The sequence below is a fragment of the Vanacampus margaritifer genome, chromosome 2 (genome assembly GCF_051991255.1).
Source record: "Vanacampus margaritifer isolate UIUO_Vmar chromosome 2, RoL_Vmar_1.0, whole genome shotgun sequence".
In the NCBI taxonomy this organism is placed as follows: Eukaryota; Metazoa; Chordata; class Actinopteri; order Syngnathiformes; family Syngnathidae; genus Vanacampus; species Vanacampus margaritifer.
In genome coordinates this window covers 53,791,262-53,815,256 of record NC_135433.1, presented here as the reverse complement: position 1 = coordinate 53,815,256, position 23,995 = coordinate 53,791,262, and the positions used below count along the sequence as shown (strand labels likewise).

Here is a 23,995-nt window from a genome sequence, read left to right as displayed (position 1 = left end):
ACAGTAAGATCCAAAAAAAATTGGCCTTTAAAATTCTATTTCCTTAAAATTTATGGAAAAAGAGATATTAAAATAATCGATTCATAGTTTTATGACTCAGGACAATTGACACAATATTGATTATTTGCTTCTTCTTTTTTTTTTAAACAGTCCTATTAGTGAGCTGATTCCTAAATGCATACCTGCAGGCAGGGAGGATGTGGAGAGAAACTTGCCAGTTAGAGCTCCACCTGCCCGGAGTGACTGAATGGCTTGGCGTTCTGCCTCCTGCTGGCTTGACAACTTCTGGGAGGCCTGTGAAGTCTTACCATTGCATTCAAAAAGCAAATTACATTATGTTTCCTCAACACAGACAAAATAAAACTGTCACAGGCTAGTTATGTTTTAGCATGCTTCTGTGAATGTGTATGTGCCATGCCCGATGGAAACATAATACAAAATAGTCTTTGTAAAAGTGAAAATGTAATACAACATTCATTCATTAAAAAACAAAATGATTCCTATTGTGCTGTCTATGTGTGTGTGTGTCTTTTGCCTACCGTGATGTGTGTGTTAGCAGGGAGGCCTAACGAGATATTGGGCAGAGATGGCGAGGTGTAGAGACTTAGCGGACTCAAAGTCCCATCAACCCCAAGCGTCTGATGAAGGGAACGAAGCTGCAGACACACACAATGGATACTCACAACATGGTAGAATATGAGCCGATTGATTCGTTTTTCAGACTATATTTAGGTATTTAATATGAGTTTGCAAAAAGTGACGAGAGAATGCATCACTTTTTTTCTGTATAGGACATAGGTCTAAAAATAAACCACAATTATATTTTCATGCATATGACAACAAAAGCCAAGGAGATTACGTTGTCGAAGTGTCAGCATGGAGCCAACTCACAAGGCCACACCTTTACTACAGTGTGTATCTAACTTTCAACTTAAGAGCACTTTATAAAAACTGTTTGTAATCTCTTTATTTCCTTTGATATTTTATTTATATTTTATGGATGAACATCATTTCTGCCATCTTGATGCAGAACAATGCTATGAATTTTTCATCACTTTTTTGCACTTGACAATATCAAATGGCACACAGTGACCGTGCACATGCCTGATTACAATGATAACAATAACAGCTGATAACAAGATAGTGTTGAGTTCCTTACAAACTATTTGACTATGCCTGCCTGTCCATGTGTGTTTGAGTACCTCAGTCTGTATGTTGGGGACAGAGCCGGTGTTGCCGTTAGCAATAGCTGAATTTGAACTATTAGGACTGCTGGGCCCTGAACCTGGAGCGCTACTACACAGAGGAGAGACTGTAAAAGAAAAAGAAAAACAAATACAAATCACATCATGGAATTTGCAACACATTTAGCCACTATATTTAGCAAAAGTATCTTGCATGTAACCTGAAATCTCAATGGCTCTTTTCTTGAAGGTGCTGATGACAGTGCCATCTTTCCTTCTGAGGAGTGGAGAGCTCCGCCTTTCTGCTACTTTCTGTTTCAACCGTGAACGCACCTTCAGGTTAGGCTCCGACACTGAATGAAGAAGGAGGTAGAGTGAAGTGAGAAAACTTCACCGCTTAGAGCTAAGAATCTGTTTCACATGACTGACTAAGTAGACTTAAGAGGAAGGATTTTTAAACAGCATAGCTATATTTGCTTTTGTTAAATGACAACATGAGAAAACACACACGGGTTTACTTTTGGACATTCTTTACTGATTGTACGTCAGAAACAAAATGTGACTGTATTTTTTACAAAGTGTCACAAGGTAACCCTAGCTTGAGGCTATCAAATAGACTTATCTTTCAGCAAGTAAATAGTCAACAAAACAAACAAGAGAACAAAAGATCAAGCATCGGCACAATTCAGTTGGAAAGGAAACCACAATAGCTTTAGACCCCTTTATCATAAGACTCTAGAAAATACATTTCACTTAAACTTAACAATTTGCTGTAACACTTTCAGTCTATTTGGGTAGCAAATTTTCAGCTCGGCACATCTTGGCTTGCCAGTATTTGACTTTTCCTCCAAATCTGTTGGACTGGGAGGGCATCCACTTTGTAAAGTGACAGCACTAACGTATTTGAATTCATTTTAATTGAATTCATTTTGTATGCATCTATACTTTGGGCAGTTGAAAAGGGAAATTATATGATTGTTAATAACAATTCTCCACTGAAATTTAGATCCTTTTGTGCAAATGGCAAAAGGGCTTCTGCCTTCTTGGCCCTCAAAGTACTTTTACAATGTCACCGAGTCATCCAAACTAATTAATCAGGGTGACATATGGTGTTTGTACACTGATGACGCAGCATCAGAAGTAACTGGGGGTTTGCGTACCGTATACATCAACGGTACATTGGGGAATAGATTCTGCCTGCCATCACAACAATGTGAGAGTAGACCTTAGATCACCTGAGCCAAGACACTCCAAACAACCTTTCTAAAGACCACCAAAATTTTGCCCAAACTTAAATTCTTCTATTTTATCCAGACAAAGCTTCAAGTCTACTAATTCTAACCTTGTCAAAGACAACACAGTATTTTCTCTCTGCAAATTTCTTTCTTGTGGGACTATTACAGGTTATCATAACTTATCCTATGCAAAACTACTATTAACTCTGGTAAATATTTTTTATGACTTTGGGCAAAAGAACGTCTACCAGTCAATAACAGGGTGAACGTGATGAGCCATCAAGTGGGAATTAATCCCATGCCAATTGCACAAAATTCATTCAAGTCAACAACTACATGGGGCAAAGAAATGAAATCAGTTATTAGTATGATTATGAACTGAATTGTGCTTAGCAAGTTAAAACAAAAAGACACCATCTCACAGGGCCACGATTACATCCTCTACCTGTTTTGCGGAGCGGAAAGTCATCCTTGCCCTCGTAGTTACCCAGTAATGTGGGAAGTTTATAAGATGAAAGAGTTCCTGGAGTGTTACTTTGGGGTGGAGAATTTTGCTCCAAGGAAGTGTTCTGGCCTCCCCTGCGGGCACAGAAAAAGGCCAGCTGGTAAGACAGTGCCATAGTTATTAACTCATTCACTCCCAGCCATTTACACTGAAGCAACCCCCTTCGCTCCCGGCTGTTTTACTGAACTTTGACTGATTATGCAAGGCCCACACAATATTCTGTCTATTGCTATAAAAACAACCCTACCAAAAGAAAAATTAACTTATCAGGAAAAAAAAGTATATTTTCATCTGTTTCCATTTTGCAGCAATTAGCATTAGAATAAAGCCAAGTTTAATCATTATTCACAAACCTGTTAAAAACACTGGCAAAAAGAGGCTGTTGCAACATAGCCCTGGCCGATCTCTTATACTCTGCTGCCACCAGCTGGCCGTTTTTTGTAATAACTACAATTACTTTAAGCCCGGGGTGTCCCACATACGGCCCGCGGGCCGGATCAGGCTCGCCAAGGGGTTTAATCCAGCCCGTGAGACAATATTTGTGAAGTAAGTAAGCGCGTCTTCCAAGTTTAAACCTCCACGATCACAATCAGATCGATGGTTCTTAAACACGCCATTCACCCGGTATCAGCGGCGGCGGAGGCTTGTCTTCTATTATTTTATTAAATTTAATTTAAAGCCTCCGCGATCACAATCTGATGCCCCTTCAGCATTTAGCCACTAACGGCAATCGCCGTTAGTGGCTTCGGAGTATGTCAGCCAGAGGCACTTTCTTCACGGAGGTTGTTATTGACTTCTGATCAAGACAGCCTGCCAAAAATCATATTTTTTTCGGGCCTCTACTTTGTTTACAAGTGGTTCCAGCTCACATCGTTTATTTTATTTTATTTGTGCCTCATGCTTTTTAATGTGATTATCTTATCATGCATCGTAATCATTCCCACCCGCAAGCCCTGTTCATAATAATTTGCATATTTATGTACGGGCGTGGCGAGGGAGGAGTCTGGTACTCTAACATGTCCGCATTGATTGAGTTGTATGAAAGGAATGTACTTGGATTCGTACATACGCAGATTCATACATCTGGATTTTTTGTGTGCGTGCGACGTTTTCTGGAAATGGACGTACGGCGTGTTTTAGTATGAAAGCCACGCAAGTCTTCGTACATGAGGCTCCAGATATAAAATAGAACATTGTATACATTTTTGAGAGCAAATGAGTTAATAATTTACACTAATGTGGATTGTTGAAATGTATCTTATGGAAGTGGGACAAGTTGCGATATGGACCTGGTTGTGGCAGAGACACCGTTTGTAGTATTAGTTATACTTATAATACTACTTTATGATTGTGGTTTGAGTTTCCAGTGGTGTAGAACTGCATCATACTGAGAGGAGTCTGACAGTATTATGTAGAATTGGTTAAAATTCACAAATGTAATGTAATGTCATGATTGGAAAGTTTTTGCCTAAATATTTGATGGCCCGAGCTGGTAATGAAGAGTAACACTCGAGCAGATATCCTTACCAGCACTTTGAGGAGAAGGAATGGTTCAGTCCGCCGATACCAGGTTCTTTCTTATTCAGTAGGAATTCCTGCAATTTCAACTTGACCTCGGTACTGGCAATGGCACCTTTCATAACACATAGACGCAAACAAATGCAGTTAGTGCACGCGCAAAGACGCTTTGTCTTCTGTATAATGCAAAAGCACTACGGCATCTCAGGAGCAGAAGCAATGGCATGAACCTACTCTCTTTGCCTTTCTCCTTATTCCGAAGGAGAAGCAGCTGTTGCTCCAGTCGTTGTTTCTCCTGCTCTTCGTGTCTTTGTTGTTCCAGTTTTCGCTTCTGCTCCAGCTCTTGCTGTCGCTTTGCTGCCAGCAGTTCCTGTTGTTGCTTACAAAACAATATAATTATCTGAATGACAAATTTCCCAACTGACAAGAATTGACAATAAATTACATAATGGCTGACAAATATAGTCAAGCAGTGCCTTGTCCCATTATTAGTAAATTGGTTCTCAAAGAAGCTCGATGTTTGTAAGTACCTTCAGGTGTTCCTGCAGCTGGACTTCGTGTTGTCTGGTTAGTACTTCGTGTTTTTTCTGGAATTCAGCAAAGAGCAGTTGTTTCTGGAGCTCTTGCTGCTGTTTAAGTAGTACCAGTTCATGTTGGAGCTGCTGTTCTCTCAAAGTGGTGTCCACTCCTGCAGTTCCCACAGGCAAAGAGCCCAACCGAGGCTCAGTGCGCAGGTCAACAGGGCCTCCTCCACCACCTGAGCCTTCTTCGGAACCTGGGAGGGAGTTAGCACATTTACTCATTTTAGTTACAGCCAAACTAAAAAAAAACAGAAAAGAAAAAAAGTGACTTACAGTCTGAAAAATATGACACATATAAACAGAATCTAGATACACTAAAAACCTCTCTAAATAAAACATTTGATCCAAGTAAGGAAAGGACACAAAGGATTACCCTTGATGATCTCTCACGAAGGTCAAAGGAGCCCGCTAAAACATGATCTCACATGCCCGAGGTATTATTCCATACAAGTGCACTTGGTTTGGTGCGTCAGACACTTGCGTTTCCGTCACAAGACTATATGCTTGAGGGTATTTAACAAAGTAGTGACGCATTTTAGGAACTTTCACTTTTCAGAGAATTGTAGTTTATTATAAGAAAGTAACATTTTGTAACACTTGCCAAACGAGCGTGTTAAAAAAAAAACAAAAAAAACTGCATGTGTGCTGACTACCGGTATCTATAACACCAAGGTTTATAGCAATGCAAATCCAATTTGATCATAGAGTGAGAAATCAAAATATAGTAATATCTCCGTGATCAAATTAGGAGATGACATGAACAAAGTGGCAAAAGTATCAGTAATCATCAAGTTCTAAGGTCTTCAATTAATCGAGAATGGAACAATTGTAGAAAACAAATGAAATACTCTGGTTTAGCTGCCTGTTGACTAAATGCATTTGTCCCATTTAAAATCCAACCCCAGCTTAAAAGGTGACAAATAATAAAGTCTTTTCACATTGGTCACTATTACATTCGCATCCGTTTAATACTATTCCAGACAGGACTTCCAGGGTCAGCACCACCCCGGTGACTTGTCCCAGGCATGTTCATCAAGGAGCAGATAGACACCAAACGACTATTGAGGACTACTACTCACCACCACCATCTCCACCCACTCCTCGCTGTTCGCTTGCTGTTCCGACTGGGCTCTGCATGCCTGATGGGAGGCTGCTTTTCACCTCCACTACTGCAAGGGGGGGAGAAAGACAATGTCTGATTAGTCTGGACAATGCTGTCAGGAGCACAACAGTCTATTACATCATTGCCCGCGACACAAACCAAGATATGCAGTTCTTATTTCATTCAGATGTGCGACGGTAATGTAAGAAGAAAGGAACGCAGCATCCTGCTGCCTAAAAATAGGCACAAGCTTTACATTAGTCTTGTGTCGACCGGAAGCTGGCTTCACTTCACCCCTGTATTTCTTTGGCACCAGTTTACTCTATATTCAGAGTAGGTACTTTGACAAAGCTCTACATCTACACTAATAAGTAAAAAAAATAAAAAATAAATTTGACAAGACACATCGTAAGCTGCATTCAACATTATATATATATATATATATATATATATATATATATATATATATATATATATATATATATATATATATATATATATATATATATATATGTAAGGAATGCTAGCTTTTAAATAAAAATAAGTCAACACAACGATGACAAAGTCAAATAAACACACTGATCAGTGGTCAACATAGAGATCACATAAATGCTTATTTAAACAGTGTGCAACAATTCCAATGAACATCTCTTCACATGAAGAATACAAATCAATATACAAACATCCAGGGTCTGTGTACAAAATTCAAATTTGCTTGCCACCTCCAGCCTGAGCCACTGATATCGCGCTTGGTAGGAACGCATTTTAACTGCAGTTGCAATGTTGCACTATTATGGAGGCACTATATCAACAGCAGTGCACTGGAAAAACCTGAAACAACAACCGAAGAAGAAACAGCTTTCCTTTTTTTCTTTTTAACTTTAATGCTGATAATGCGAAGCCTCACAAAAATACACAGATTGAGAAGGACCGTGTGTGCTCACTGCGATCGACAGAAGTAATCCTGTTTCATTCCATGCTCAGTCTGTGCATTTTTTCAAGGCTTCGCATCATCAAGCATTCGCTGAAAGTGCTGAAGCACATGCCAAAAGGTGGGCACTTCCATCAATCATCAATTCCAGTCAATGGCAATGCCCACCTTTGATAGAATTTCTCATTTCTAGTCCAGGATCATAAAATGGCTGCAGAAGGGCGGCCCGAAATTATATCGGTCACCACTGCGAGTACTGATACCTTAAAATAAGACTGGTATTGGCACCGATACCGATACCGATACATAGTCAGGGTGATACCACCTCTGGTACCACCTCAATTTGAGCCAGGAAAAACCCTACAAACAAAGTTTGCAGTCTGCAAAATATTTTGTAAATCAGAAACCAGAATAAACTTGATAATCTGCAGCGTGAAACAAACCTCTTGCCAACTGCAGTCATTCTCCTATAGAAATATCAAACCAGTGTATGAAAAAAATAACTATCAAATTATGCAGAATATTAGCCATAATAATGACATGACCTGCTTTCTCTAATCAAGCATTTCTTCAAGCAAAACACTAAAATGCTACTGAGTATGTTCCACAGCATTATTTCCCCCTTCATCATTTCAAAGCTCTTTCTTCCAGAGGATTTGTCGCTTGTTGTCAAGGTGCATTTTGGCAAAATCAACTTGTATCAGTTTCAAGTTATTTCAGTTTTACATTCTTTAATAGATGATCGTCTATTATTTTGCCTACATGTGGAGATATTCACTGTTAAATTTATTTTAGAAACACATATTGAATTTATTCTTTTTTTTAACTTTCTGTTTGAGTGTGAATTAGGATTTGTGGGCAATGGCTGCTGATTTGGTTTTCTTCACTAAGCATTGCTGAAGCTTAAGCATTCACAATCAGCAGTAGGGCTGTGTGATTACTGCATATTACTGCAAGTAGTAATAACAGAATTCCAATGACAGAACATGCAGCTAAATGCGCAGCTAAATGCGCAGCTGCAGGCAGCGAAATAGATGTCAGCCATAAATTGGCATTATCCTCCAAAGATGAGGTTGACACGTGAAATTACTCATCATCGGTTGTGTGGCAGTATCTTCAAAGCGATGTGGAGTAAATTAAGCTGATGTGCAAGGTATGTCAACGGGCGGTGCCCTCAAAAAAGGGCAACACAACAAACCTGTTTAATCATTTGAAGTACTGCAGTCGTGACGAGTCCTTGCCACCCAAGAGAGTGTGGGTCGATCCCGGTGCTGTGTGACTATGTCAAAGTAGCTTTGAGCAAGATACTGAACCCCTTGATGCTGTTTCACAGTAGTCAAAATGTAAAGTGCTTTGAGGGCCTTGTAAGCAGAAAAAATGCTATATAAATGAAGCACCATTTATCAGAGTAAAGTGTAGTTTGAGTTAAAATATTTAACACTGACACTAGTGCAATACACTCATTTAAGTGTTGAAACACCAGAGTTAAGTGTAGTTTGGCAGAATTAAATGTTTAACACTGACACTAGTGTAGAGTACTTAAACACTACTCAATGTCTACCAGTATAGATTTTTAACACAATACATTGCTGAAGTAACACTGGTTAAGTGTGAAAAAAGTAACACTTACAAAAGTGTAAGATTTACACTCATTGGTGTGGACACACATAAGGCAGAACGGTGGTTGACTGGTTAGCACGTGAGATCGAGTCCGGCCTTCCTGGGTGGAGTTTGCATGTTCTCCCCGTGCTTGTGTGGGTTTTCTCCATGTACCCCGGTTTCCTCCCACATTCCAAAGACATGCATGGCAGTAATTCAACACTCCAAATTGTCCATAGGTGTGATTGTGAGTGTGAATGGTTGTTCGTCTCTGTGTGCCCTGCGATTGGCTGGCAACCAGTTCAGGGCGTACCCCGCCTACTGCCCAAAGCCAGCTGGGATAGGCTCCAGTGCCCCCAGCGACCCTTGTGAGGACAAGCGGTGAATATTGTGCTAAATTAGTTCATAATCATTCGTATTCTGTATAGCCATGCTGCTGTCAGCATGTTGTGGGGGCGGGGCACGCGGAGCGCAACTTCTCCTCCGGTTACTGCACGCAATCGACGACGCGTTCCAAAATTAGAAACAGCGCTGCGGAACCTTCGTTGAATGAGCTACTCTTGATGCTCACAAATATCATCTAATAACGCCACAAATATTCAGAGCAATAATACAGCATGTTGGAATTTCCTGTTTTCCTCTTTTTCCGGGTTTGGTTATGCCATCAGCCCTCGTTATTTTTGTCCAATGGGAGCACAGATCGTCACGTGGATCGATGTGATTACGCAATATAGTCCACTTGCAAAAAGCACAGTGTGAATATGAACCGCACCAAACGAAAAAAAATAAAGTCCGCTTTTGGTCCGGAGCAAATAAGCGGACTAAAAGACTTTTCTGGTCTGAATACACCCTAACACTTTCAGTGTTAATCTAACACTGGCAATTTTGCTGTGTAGCATAAATCATTTATTCTGGCATTTTGTGATTACATTTACGATATCCTAACGCCAGTTTAGCATGGCATGCATTAGCATTTCTTCACCTGTTAAATGCTTACTAATCCTCCTTTCGATACTTATCAAAAGTATCTCTTATTCACCACTATGGAGGTAATGATGATTGACTTTTAGAGGAGTGGCTGCTGTTTAGCCAACACGCTAGTCACAGACAGAGCTGTCGCCGGACCTGTCTTAAGAGGGGCACATGAGATGTAAGTAAGGGGCCTAATTATGATTATTTCACTAGCGACAGTACTTTGCTCCATATTTTTGATAATGTAGAGTATAGTTATTCTATCCATGCAGCACTGCCACATTCAGTCAACAGTCTAGAATGGTGCCTGGCTGTGCAATGCCTGGCAGACCACACTTACAGTACATTTCATAGACCCTCCCTTCTGAATCGTTGCAGCCATATTAGATGTGGCCTAACTGAAGAGATCTGTGAAAATGCTTTTATCATTTGCTCCTTGGAGATCTGGAATTATCGTGGAATTAAGAATAACCAATTACTTTTGATTGCCATTCCAACCCAGTTTTACGAATATATTATAATTTGCAGATTTTGTGGCTGAAACAATGGCCTCATCCAATACAGTGGACGTGCTGACGTATCGCACAGAAAGGGCCAGCCTGCTCAAAGCCGTGTCTGCATCAGAAAAAAAAGGAAAAGAAAAACAACCTTCATTTAGATATCAAAATGGTTTTGTGGCTCCTGTGTTTGGTTTTCTGTATAAAAAAATACATCTCTGAGGTGCCCCTAATGCCAAAGCTTGGCGTTGTTAAGGTGCCCCTTGTCGCCTGTCATAATGTGTCTACCGCAGCGTTCCTCTTTATTAGTAGCCATTTACAAATACGCATATGGACGGGGTCCAGGAAAAAGTTCTCCACGGGGAAAATAAAAGTATATCGTATCGTATCGTATCGTATCGTATCATATATATTTTGCAGGTATGTCATTCCATGAGACAACATCACACAAAAATACATCCAGATTCACTATGACAAATGTGTGGGATTCTTGCGCCTGGACACCTAATATTATTTTCAGTAAGGCCGTGATAGGCTCTTACAGATTTTCCATCCATTTTCCGAACCGCTTAATCCTGATTAGACAAAATCACACCATTGTTTCGTTTATATTTGTAATGTCTTAGTGATAACGAAGTCAACACTAGTACTTCTTAACACAAAAATAGCTACTATGATAAAATCAAATTGAAGTCAAATAAAAAAAAATATATGCTTGTTTACTTTTGTACTTTTGATTCGTACCTTAAGGGGTAGGGATCAAGCATCTTGGTGGGAAGACACAGCCCCCTTAGGTCTGCTGTTGGTTGGTAGAGTCCAACTCAGCACAATCTCAAGCTGCGGTTCTTACGGACTGACTAGCAAACTCCAAGTTCTACCACGCATGTTGTTCCGTCCTTTCTGGAATCTTTTTTACTCCTTATAACAGCAGAATAAATGGCAACTGCCGTGACAAAATATTCCTAACGGGAACACTTGGCATCTTTGCATGCACATTCGCATGTAGCAATGATGTTAGCATATTATGTAGCATCTTTACTTAATAATCATTATGTTTACATTTCAAGGTGTCTTTATTATTCCTGAAGGGGCAGTTTTTTCATTTTGGGTTTTGCATACTTACATATTATGCCTCAAGAGTGGAAATTAGTTCATTGTATTATTTCATATTGGTCTAGACTTGTACAATTGGGTCAAAATTGTTTTGATAATTTTTGATGTTCAAGGATACCATTTGTTTTAAACATTTACTTAATGTTAATAAACTGTTGAACTACTTAATAGTTTATTTACTTTTCGTTATAACAGGCAATTTCAAAAGAATGTAAAAAAAAATCATGGTAATAATCGAGATCGAATGATATCATTGTTTTATTTTTTTTACACTACTCTGCAGACAGGACAATGTTCTCTCCAATCTATTTGCCTTTCTTTTTGGATAGTAAAAAGAAAGAAAGTAGTTGAGTATTTCGTCAGACGAGACAAGCCAAGACTCAGCAACTTGAGAATAGACATCTCCAATTAGCTTATCGGCTTCTGTCAGCTACACTAATCATTGGATATGTGTGTTAGTGTGTGTAAGATGGGACTTTTGAGAAGTGAGCCAATACTGACCCTGATCTGCCACATGCGTTTGTTGGCTACTCTCTCTTGAGCTCAGCTGATCCCTGCTAATGGATTAGGCTACTTCCTGAACATGCTAAAAGGTACGTTAGGGCATCAGGATATTTAAATCAGATTTTGGATTTTGTACCTTCATAAGTGACAATTTGCACGGCTTCTATTTCACTTTGCTTAACCTGTGTTTCCCGAATGAGTCTGGTTTATTTAGCTTCACGTTTACCCCCTTTTAACATCAAGTTTTTACGTTCCATGAAAAAGTAGAAGGTAAGCTCATCAAACACCAACATCCACATTGAGGCTAAACTTGTTAGCTCTGTCCTGACTAGAGAGCGGAAAACGTCATTCAAATCTTGACTGTCTCCTGTCCCAATCTGACTTACTGACCTATTGTCTTGACTGTATCGTGGTATTGGAGTTTGAACAAAAATGTGTGACAAAAAAAGAGAGCTAAATTAGAAATTGGTGAACGATTAATTCTTTAAAAAAATATGCCGCTTAAATGTTCCACATGAGAAGACACATAACCAAAGGATCAAGACAGTTTTAAATTTGGTGGTGTGTGACCATTCACTTGGCTCAGTCACTGTGGCTGGTGCTACTGCTGCTGAAAAAGTAAAAAAAAAGTTGGAAAGAGTCAAAGCGTCTAAACCTGAATGCTGGTAGATAAACACGATGTGTGTCTGTGAATGTGTGTGCAGCCACTCACTTCTCAATTACCTAAACAAATATTCTGGTGTTTCACCGTGACGCACGCGTCTCCCTTTCCACTACAACACACACACTGTCCCGATGAGTGTGTGTATATGTGAGACTGGATTGTGAGTGTGTGTACAACAGCCCTCTTGGCAAGAGAGCAGCATTCCACAGCAGCCAGCTTCTGACGTCAAACTAAAGACATTTATAGTCTTGCAAACACACACAAACTCACACTAACGTACAGTCTGGCAAAGAGGCGGGTCAAATCAGATTTTTAGTCAATAATATTCGCCTCTTAACGGTTCGCTACAGTTATATACAATAAGTCATGTATAGTAAATGCAATCAAGGAGAGACTTTACATCCAGCATGTCCAGCACGTTAATCTAAGTAGGAACGAATCTCCACTGGTGTAAACCTTGGTGCTAACATAACGTTCACTACTAGAATACACTTGATTGGAATAGTATCTTTACCACAAACGTACCAAATAAAACTTATATGATAATTTTTTTTAAAACATTTTTGGGATGTCTGCATTCAGTTTCATCCCAAAAACATAAAATGTAAAATAAAAGAAAAAAGAAAAAAAGAAATAAAAAGAGCATAAGTGTTTTTCACATACAATAGCAGTATATTTATCGTGTATAGGTAACCTGATTATTATGCAATTCAAACAATATACTTTATGTATTTTAAATATATACTCTCATTATTATTATTGTAGAGTAATTGTACTTTTTTATACTAGGATACAGGATTATGCATTTCCAATAAATAGGCTTTATTAGACTAATAAATATGTATCATATAAGATTTATTTGGTCGGTTTGTGTTAAAATTATCAACAACAAAAAAATAATTAAATGAGAATTTCTTATGTAAAAAAATTACATAGATCTTAAATTAGGCTTGAAATATTTCTGTGCATGTAGTCTGATATTGTAATTATATTAACAAATGAACCTGTCTGTCATTCCATTTCTCTTTTTTGGTCATTTCTATTTCACCGTACTGCTGCTGCAGTGGTATTTTGGGAAACCAATATTCATCTTTCCTTTTCTTCTCTCTTTCCCTGTCCTGTTTATTCTGCACTGCTAAAGGAAAATAGGTACTGTGACGTCAGCCCTGCAAAACAGCAGAGAGACACACACTGAGGAAGAACGAAAAGGTAAAAATAGTATAATGGCCGCGTGTGCTTTGGACAAATTAAAAGCCTTGAGTCAGAGAGAGTAGTCACATGTGTCCTGTTGCCATAAAGACAGATGGGTGGGCCAGATGCATTATGGGATGGCTACAGGTCATCGAGCGATTTGATGTCTTGATGTTTTGTTGCATAAAACTTAATGTCTGTGGCAACAACCATTTAAACGTTAATACACATCTCAATGAGGACACCGTCTCCAGCACTCACAATCATATGAACAGTTGGTTTATATTTGATGTGGATTTGTCCTTACCACAATTCATCCATCCATCCATCCATCCATCCATTTTCTTAACCGCTTTTCCTCACAAGGGTCATGGGGGGCGCTGGAGACTATCCCAGCTGGCTTCGGGCAGTAGGCGGGGTACACCTTGAACTGGTTGCCAGCCAATCACAGGGCACACAGAGACAAACAACCGTCCACATTCACACCTATGGACAACTTGGAGTGTTCAATTAACCTGACATGCATGTCTTTTGGAATGTGGGAGGAAACCGGAGTACCCGGAGGAAACCCACGCAAGCACGGGGAGAACATGCAAACTCCACCCAGGAAGGCCGAAGCCCGGACTCGATCTCACGTCCTCTGCACTGGGAGGCGACCGTGCTAACCAGTCATCCTACCACAATTCAATGCAACCAAAATACTTATTTATAGATGAATTAAAAAGTAGTAAAGTACTCTATCTTTATTTGGATTTTACAGTCTGAACCTTTTTCAGTCTTTACTCGCTCTTACCATTACGAATTACAGCATAAGATGTTTGAGGTCATTTGGATTCAATTATATGCTTCAATTTTCTGCAACAAGTTACTTAGTCACTTAGGTCAATATTCTCCTCTGTGCAACTACAGATTTTTCTGGCTACGCGTATTCTCCCATCCACATCTGTCATTCATGTCACATTCCACAAGCTGTAGTAAGTCCAGTGCCCCAGGAAGGTGAAACATACTGCACTTATAGTTTTACGTTATAAGACACTTCCAGAAAAAATGTAAATCTATGAAAGCTATCAAATATATGAAGAGAGACTGAACACATTTTTTTTAAACTGAGCTGGTCAGAGGCGTTCTACGTCACCTATTATCACATTTTAGTTGTGATATTCGTTGGCAGGGAATATTGACGCTAGCAGACTTTTTTTCACCTACGTGCAAGAAGTGATTCCGCTTTAAACATGGTGTCGGCTGGCATTAAAAGACAAGCACAATAAAAGCGTTTTTGAAACCACTGGGATCCTACTATTACATAAAGTACACCAATGGCAAATTGTGTGGTGGGTGTTACACATCCATTATTGTAAGGTATTTTAAAATGTAATGTCTGCTTTGTGAAATCTGTGAACAAGATGAAAAACAGCGCTGTCAACCTATACAAATTAATTTCCATAACAATCTGTCAGAATTTTCCTTTTTTAGATATTTTATCAATACCACTAGAGCGGGAGAGTTATTGCAGTATATTATGTAATAGTGTAAAAAGAATTATGCACACTGTTCAATTGGCATGAATCACGCTAGATAAGAAATTGAGCACACCAGCAGTTATTTGATGCAATTCTGAAGTGCATTTATAGTTAGCTAGCTATATCTACATCCCGAAAAGGCATGGATAGTCCGGGGGCGTGGCCACTTAACAATGCCTCTTCGCTGGCAAAATGTGTGTGTGTGTGTGTGGGGGGGGGGGGGGGCAGCATGTGGACTAAGGCCTTAGGGCAGGCTTGGTTGCCTTAGAGTGCCACGTTGTTATGACATGGAAAAGCCCAACTGACCTGGTGGGATATACAGTATTGCAGCAACCACAGGCTTGAAGCAGATACGTACATTTCCGTTACATATGTGCAGGCATATGAGAGATGCTGAACGATGTTGTAGCCGTTTTCGCAGGCCGTAGTAGAGTTATTTGAATGACAGTTGAGCAAGGTGTGGACACGCCCACAACATCCAGAACCAGAGAATGGTTTGATTCGCAATTTTTTTAATCATTGACATTTAGCAACTTTTTAACAACATTCTTCTCTCTGGTATGTTAAATTTAGAAGACATACGTCTTTCACTTTGCAGGGTATTTAACTCTTCACACTTGTAAAAGGTACAAGGAAGTTGACCCCTCCTTACTTTCATGTTCACTACAACTACATCAAGTCTTCAAGGGGCAAGTAATTCAATTTTATTTTAGTTTTATTTGGTCTTTTTCAGCTAACCAATCTTTTTGCATCTTAAAGAACGGTTAAGAATAAAACATTGCCTTTACAGCTAATACAGGTCTTATGATTGCAACAGTTTGAGTAAGAAACAGATTATTTAAATTTATAGTATTTGTTAAGAGGTGTATTGTTTTTTTAATACAAACAATGTTGACCCGTACCCCGGTTACAATTGCAGAGATTTGGAGGCTCTAGTCTATATTGCTCAAAACAACATTTCCTTAAGAACGACCTGCCAGTGTCAGAAATCAATGTGTCAATAGAGCAGGGGATTAGAGGGAATGTGCGTATGTCTTGTTCCAAATTTACTTAGCTGTTGGCATCAAACCCCAACTCTAAACCCTGCTCAACCTCAGTGCACCTTTGTCAAATGCCAGACTCACTTTTTTTCTGCCTTGACACTCCACAAATAATACCCGAATAAGTCTATGGCATAAGATCGAACAGAAACAGAATTGATTGCATCTGTAGCAGTAATTCCCTTTTTATCTTGAAAGTAGAACCACAAAACACTTAAGATGCGCGAATATAGCCTACATGTTTAGACAATAATTTCATTTATGTTCAAAATCATCAACATTCAAAAACTATTGTTGAAAGCAAAAGAAAGTATTGGAAGAGCAAAAGAAGGCAGAAGAGTGCAAATGACGGTTAGAAGTGCACGTCCGTTGAGCCCTGCCATTAAACACTAAACAACATGAGCATCCAGGGAGTCAGCATGAACCTTAAAGATGTGGCAAACATACGGTATATAACATCTGCATGTTCTACATATCAATGTAAGCTTTTAGGCTGCGGAACCAAAAGACCTCCGGCATACCCCCGGCCCTCCCCCTTCTCCCTTCCCTGAGATGACTCACCGGCTGTGGGCATGGCAGTGGTGGAGCCCCTGCTGCTACTCAGGAGCTCCAGGGGCTGTTGGCTGTCTGTGCTGGAAGAAGAAAAACAGGACTCCGTCTCATAAATGGTCTGCAACATGGTGCACAATCCTGACACCGTGGGATGCAACAGCATGCCAAAAGAAGAGAAGTGCTCTATTTGCTCACAAAACGAGTCAGTTCCTTTTCAAGAACACTGCCATGTATTCAAGAAGTGCAGCTTACTCATTTTGGGAGGATATGAGTAATCACTTACAAGCTTTTAAGTTAAAAACTGCTTTTCTAAATAATTCACGGATCTCCAAAAATGAGTTAGGCGATTCCATCAAAAGATCCATAAAAATTGTTGTGTAATATTATGCAAGTCGTTGTTGAATTTTAAGTAGCTCCTGACTCCTTCAGTCTAGTTTTATCCTGAAACAGTCGCTCACAAGATCCTCTTCTATGATGCAGCTTCTAAATAATTCTCGGATCTCCAAAAATGAGTTGGGCGATTCCATCAAAAGATCCATAAAAATTGTTGTGTAATATTATGCAAGTCGTTGTTGAATTTTAAGTAGCTCCTGACTCCTTCAGTCTAGTTTTATCCTGAAACAGTCACTCACAAGATCCTCTTCTATGATGCAGCCTCCGGAAAGTCCTTCCTTGGCTCGGCAGACAAAAATCAATCAAAATGAAAGTATGAATTGGAAGATGACCAATTGTAACAGGCTCCTTAGAATAGCCCACACTTAGTTAGGATTGTTGTTTCTATTTCATCTGGAGTCCAGATCCACACAGCGCAAGTTGCTTAACATATAGTAATGGCTCGTATGTTGTAGGATGTAGTAGCCACTTTTTCACATCAGAAAGTTTGACTCCTCTGCTGCCCCCAATCCAAGTCTTGACCGAACAATGTGAAGAAACCAGACTAATCTAGGAAATCACTGAAACCCCACTTTGTGAAAGTTGAAACATTTCCACGGGCTGTGAAATGATGGAAAGGATCGGCTCCATGTGTGCAGTTGGTTCGCATCAGGATGGACTAGCCGAGAGCTGCAGCTGCCTCTTCGCCACTTCCCACAGCTAATAACACCGCACCAAAACAGATACAAGGAGACGCTGAATTCCCCTGCATCAAAGGATCCTCACGCTGTTCTCCTCCTGTCTGATGAGAGGGAGAGGAGGAGAGGAGGAAGATAAGGAAAGGCGAGTACATAAATAGCTTTGGGAGAGCACTCCCCGAGGTTCCATGCTTCCAAAATTAGAATCAAGTGCTGAGAGAACGATAGAGAGAGGGAAATGGAAGCGAGGAGGGCGGGTGAGGAAGCGAATGACATGAAAAGGGAAAGAAAAACAAGGAAATTTGTGGCAGCAGAAGACGAGCGGCAATACAATCCTTCTAGAAAAATGAACAGCCAAGGATCTTATGCTATCCTCTAATGCCATGGATAAAAATTCACAAAAAAGGGAAGGCTGCAGCAGCGTCAGCCTTCATACACCCACTAGAAATAAGTGCTGGTCAGACAGCTAATATTCACTGTCTGACAGTCATTGGAGTGTGTGTTTGGGCATACGAAAGTCGCTGTGTGACGCTCTCTGAGCTGTTGAATGAAAGGGGGTGGAGAGGGACCAGAAAGTTGATCACTGGGTGGAGAGGACGTTAAGACGGATAAACAAAAGTACCCAACAGCTTTTGTCCTATAATGAGAAAAGGGAACACCGTCATTTATTTCAGTCTTTCCTGCAGCTTTCATCTGATGAAGACTAGAAAAGAGACTCTAACATGGGAGTTGGGGGGGTGATGTGGGGACTGTAGATGAAAATAGCCTGCCTGAGAGGAGGAGTTAAAGATAGAAATAGACAGACAGAGAGAGAGAGAGAGAGAGAGAGAGAGAGAGGAAGTGAGCGAGTGATAGAGTGAGAGAAAGGGAGAGAGTGCAAGAGATAAGCCTCTAGCTCAGGGAGTGTGGTGGTGGTGGTGGTGGTGGTGGTGGGGTGGGGGTGCAAACCAATGTCATGTTTCTGCACTGCACTTCCCACAATTCACTTGTCAATCCAACAATGAGGCTGGGACTGCGACATCCTATTTAGCTGAGGTGGGCACGTTATTTTTGGCGGTCTGTCATTCATCATTCGTCAGTGACCGGTCCACCTGTCCGTCATCGTCAGTCCATCATTATTTCAAGCCGAACCAAACTGCGATCATCAGTACATCATTGTAAATTTTACAGCGCTTCCATCCTCACTAAATTAAAGTTTGGAATTGTCACCACTATTGTAGTATTGAGCCCTCTTCTTCTTCTTCTTTTTTTACTTCTTCTACTACTACTTACTAAATTTGAATTACATGCATTGACAGGACAAGCAGTGTGTCCACTCTGGTAAAGAACCACGCCACGTACCGTGAAAACTAAACCAAAGATATTCCATAGTATTTACAATCATCTGTTCCGAAGTCCTGTTTCAATGTCAGAGCTGAATTGGGGAGAATAAGGCTGCCACAGCTTGGTTGAGCCTACACAGATGAAGCTGTTTTTTTGCAGTTTGGACATAATAAGCAGTGCTTCTGCTGGTTGCATCACAATAATTTTTTGCTTCATGGCAAAATTTAATAATGAGTCAGTCCATTCATCCATCATCTTCTGCTTATCCAGGGTCAGGGGGCGGGGGCAGCAAAGTACAGAGTACAGAAGGCCAGACTTCCCTCTCCCAAAACCACTGCAGCTTCTGGGACATGCTCACTAATCTTCACTGATGATGTAACATAATCAACCCAGAAACATTTTAACTGCCAAATACAAAAACTACCGTATACAACCAAACTGACAACTTAGCTTAGGCATCATCTTGCAGCGAGATAGCAAGACACCCAGGAGTGCATCAGGGCCAAGATTGGCCAAGTCAATCTCCAGACTTAAACCCTATAGACCATAGCTGTCAAACTCCGGTCCTGGAAGGCCACAGTCCTGCAGGTTTTGGAGGTTTCTCTCTTCCAACACAAGCTGATTCCAATCAACAGGATCGTTATCAGGCTTATGCAGAGCTTGCTGGTGAGCTGATCATGTATCAGCTGTGTTGGAGAACAGAAACATCCAAAACCATGTAGGTCTGCGGCCCTCCAGGACCGGAGTTTGACACCTATGCTATAGAGCAGCAACTTTTAGCTTTCATTTGAGGAGGTTTACAAATTACCGTGCAGGAACCACAATAATTTGTATATGGTAGACTATATGCCTCCCACTTTTATAATGATAAGACAAATTAACCATCATAAATTAAAATTTTACTTTTTAATACTTGGTTGCAAATCCTTCTACTGCAACCATCTTCAGTTTTTAGGTTTCTCTTTGGCAAGCCAAATACATACTCTATCGTATTGAAGTAAGGTTAGACTTGACCATTGCATTACATTTCACATTTCACTCCGGCTGAAAAAACCTTTTGGTTGCTTTTGCAGTATACTTCAGGTCATTGTCCATCTGCACTGCGAAGCATCATCCATTGAGCTCTGAAGCATCTGGCTGAAAACTAGCAATGTTGACCGCAACAGTTCAGAATTCATCCTGATGCTTTTGTCAGCCATCACATCATCAATAAATATAAGGGGAACCAGTTCCATTGGCAGCCAGACATGTCCACATGGACATGGAACAGCTGACAGCCAATTGTCCCATTATTTGTACTCCCGTAGCAAGTGAGAGGTACATATACAAACAGTTGGAATTCCTACACCCTTGACCTGATTTGGACGTAAATACCCTCAAATTGAAGCTGGAAGTCCGCAGTTAAAGCACATGCCGTTTGTGTCTTTTAAAAACCACTGTGGTAATGTTTGGAACAAAAAAAGATGAGAACGGCGTGAATGTTATTGACTCCATGTCTAGTTTATGTCTTAATTTGGTTTTGGTTGCTGTTATTTGCAGAAAATCCCGCTTTACAAAGATTGGATGTTGTTTGAAGGCCTCACTCCCTTATTTGTAAACTTTTCACTACATAGCATGCAGAGTGGGCTTGGTGTGTGAGAATCACCTATAGCAATATACCCGTATTTTAAGCTGATATTGTCTCCTAAATGCAGCTTTATTTTTATTTTTCTTGGAAGTGCTTCTTTCCTTTTCCAAAATGTTTTTTTTTTTTTTTTTTACTTATTTGTGCAAGCCTGTGGGCTTTTTTTATTTTATCTTTTTACTACTACTGTATATATGCATCTGATTTTCGAAATAAAACTTCTTTCAGACTCTGATGATCAATAAAATATATTTTGTTGTGTTTCAGTGTGGACCGGGGCCGTGCGGCTGGAACTACTGCCATTGAGCATACATTTTATCTGATCAAGATTAAACTGACGGCACTGAACCACCAAAACAAAACAGCTTTGGTGAAATCTAGAAAGCATACATCAAAATTACTACTACTACGTTCAACACTTTTGCTCAATGAGGTGTCACAAACAATGCTATCTTCAAAATTGTGCCTCTAAATCTCTTGTCTCATATTCATATTTTGATGACAGACACAAATGTTTACAGTCTACAGCGACCGTGGCCTCATTGTTTCAATACTTTTAGAGGTGATATCAGTATCTGGCTGCCTGAAAATAAAATACCATAAGAGGTTGTAGAGCTAAGACACATAACCTCTAATGTTGTTTTTCCCGTATCTACTGACAACATACATGAATTTAAACTGTGCATGTAATGTTGTGTTGAAGAGCAGTATTTTAGAGTGATGCACCTGGGAGATGCAACCAAGCATCATTGTGTAAGCTTGCTTTTCAAGCAAAAGCTGCACTGCGCACTTTGTAGTCAGTGTGGATATTATTAATTGAAACTACTGGCTGCTATTTATAGTATTTGTTTGTTCCATTCAGCACTTGATTCCAAAGTGAAGCAGCTCCAAGTACTCCACTGTTTAAGGAATTGCAAAGGAATGAAGATAATAATCATAGGACAAATTGTTATGACTCTTCTATTTTAGGTTAGGCTAAAATAGAAGAACGACTGTTTCCTCTCCAGGAAAGAAAATCTCATTAAAACATTTTCATTAATTCGTCACCTTCATTCTACCTCCTCCACACCCTCATCATCCTCACCTCCTGTGTAAACAACTCTGTATGCCTATGGGCAGACTTGCATACGCCTCAGTGTGACTCACAGGCAGAATGCAACGACAAAATTAAAAAAAATAAATAAATAAATATATATATATATATATATATATATACAGTATATATATATATATATATATATATATATATATATATCTTGGCGCAACATTATCATTTAGTAATGCAAAATATTTATTGAGCTTTCCAAACATCCCTACAAAATTGCGAGGGTGACAAAAAGTGACAAAGCAACATATCTGACATCTCAATGGTCTCACATACTAAACACATCTGCTGAAGGTGTGTGTGTACTGCAGTAGCTCAGCGGATGACTCATCTCTGCGTTTCTATTTGAGGCGCATCAACCACTGGAGTCACACTGTGTCTTTGTGTGTATGTGCGTGTGTGAGTGTGTGCATGCATGCGTGCATGTGCTATATCTGTATCCATGACAACCAAATTACAGTCAGTGTGACAACTGACATCGCTCAGTCGAGAAGGGACAAAGGTGCCTTGATGACTTTCTCATACTGCAATGAGGTTGATTTAAAAAATAATAATGATAATAATTAATAAAATAAAACCGTGGATTTTGTGAACCGTTCCACCCCTATATATATATATATATATATATATATACACATGATTGACACATTAATAACAAGTTAAAGCAACAGAACTATATATATTTTTTTTTTTACGAATTAACGCACGGCCCTTTATTTGGGATTATTTCCGGTCACAACATTAACTTGAATTATTTAAGGTACCGGGTATGTGCAAATTAATAATAAAGACAATTATGACGACACTACATTCAACTTTTACTAAACTTAACTTGTACCAGAATACCTGACACATTTATAAATGAAGGGGCAATTTAAATTGACGGCAATACTGTGGCCTTAATGTAACAGAGTTGCACTATGAAAACTATGAAACTGTCTATAATAAAGAAATACATACAATACGCTGAATATGGTATACTGTACATAATTCACTCTTCTCAGGCATCAACCATTTTTTCAATGTAGAAGATAGGTAAACAAGATAACATTAAGAAAAGAAAACTAAAATAAACAAGTGCATTGGTTTATATTTTATTGTTTATAATTATTATATTATTATATTAACCTTTACTTATCCAAACCGTTTAGTTTTGCTTCACTAGGGTCACTAATTTAAAGGCATTACATTTATTATTATTGGTAACAAAATGTGTTTTGTTTGTTTGTTTATTTATTTAGCACAATTTATAAACAGTGCAGGGGGAATGAAACCGGAAGGGCTTATACAAGATTCCACTCCCATTCAGAAAGAAAATTTCTGGATGAACTATTTTTCATGTGTTTTCCTTGACTGGAAAATTGGTCAATCATATTCTAGGTTTTCCAGGATGTGTGAAAACCTGAATGTGTTGTGCATACACTGAAAAAAGGGATTTGTTGCACTAAACTAAAAAAATGCTGTAATTTGTTACAGCTATTTATTTATTTTTTCTCTCATTATATTCATGATTTGGTTGAACGCATCATTATCAATTTAATCTAAATCAAATAAATTTATTTTCCCAAGCCAAATAAAAAAGTTACATCCAAGTAACTTTTTACTTTGGAATAAACTAATTAAAGCATCTCTGTGCCTGCTGAATTATGAGGCGCATGTGTTTAGCCGTGGGCCAGCAAGCCAGCTAAGCTAATTGAAATAAAACAAAAACCTATTTGCAGTCAAATAACAAACTGCCTTTAAAAACAAAAAACTCCCTATAAAAAGTTTTTTTTTTTAAACTAACTAAAAAATATATAAAATATAATTTTTAAAAAATATTTTCTCCTGTCTTGAGTTCTCATATGTATTAGGTAAAAATGTCAAATTTTACACACAAAGAGGAGCTAAATATATAAAAAATATATATCTCACAATAAACAAGATCTTTAAGGGACAGTTTTCCTTTTTTAACTGGCATTTTGTTATTTTAATGCAAATATGTTTTTTCATTTTATCTACAAACTTAGTGGCCCACTGGTAAACATGCCCGCCTCACAATTCAGCAGTCCAGGTTTCAAATCTAGCCTCCAGCCTTCCCGTGTGGTGCTTCCATGTTCTATGGGTCCCTGTGCGGGCATACTCCAGTTTGATCCCACATCTCAAAAGCATGCATGGTTGCTGAG

At 39.3% G+C, this 23,995-nt stretch overlaps 1 protein-coding gene across 5 annotated transcripts in view; it reads right to left on the bottom strand.

Moving 5' to 3' along the window:
- hdac5 (histone deacetylase 5) overlaps positions 1-23,995 on the bottom strand; it is a 53,341-nt gene that overhangs the window by 15,824 nt on the left and 13,522 nt on the right. For 2 of the 5 annotated variants that reach the window (XM_077555707.1, XM_077555706.1), the window contains exons 3-12: positions 16,718-17,882; positions 6,103-6,192; positions 4,973-5,217; positions 4,677-4,821; positions 4,452-4,557; positions 2,865-2,998; positions 1,406-1,537; positions 1,203-1,312; positions 540-656; positions 183-303 (exon numbers count right to left, since the gene is read on the bottom strand). In XM_077555707.1, the coding sequence (XP_077411833.1) occupies positions 183-303; positions 540-656; positions 1,203-1,312; positions 1,406-1,537; positions 2,865-2,998; positions 4,452-4,557; positions 4,677-4,821; positions 4,973-5,217; positions 6,103-6,192; positions 16,718-16,871 (1,354 nt within the window). In that variant the 5' untranslated portion in view covers positions 16,872-17,882. The remainder of the gene's footprint in view (positions 1-182; positions 304-539; positions 657-1,202; positions 1,313-1,405; positions 1,538-2,864; positions 2,999-4,451; positions 4,558-4,676; positions 4,822-4,972; positions 5,218-6,102; positions 6,193-16,717; positions 17,883-23,995) is intronic. The other 3 variants (XM_077555708.1, XM_077555710.1, XM_077555709.1) reach the window with 3 other exon arrangements.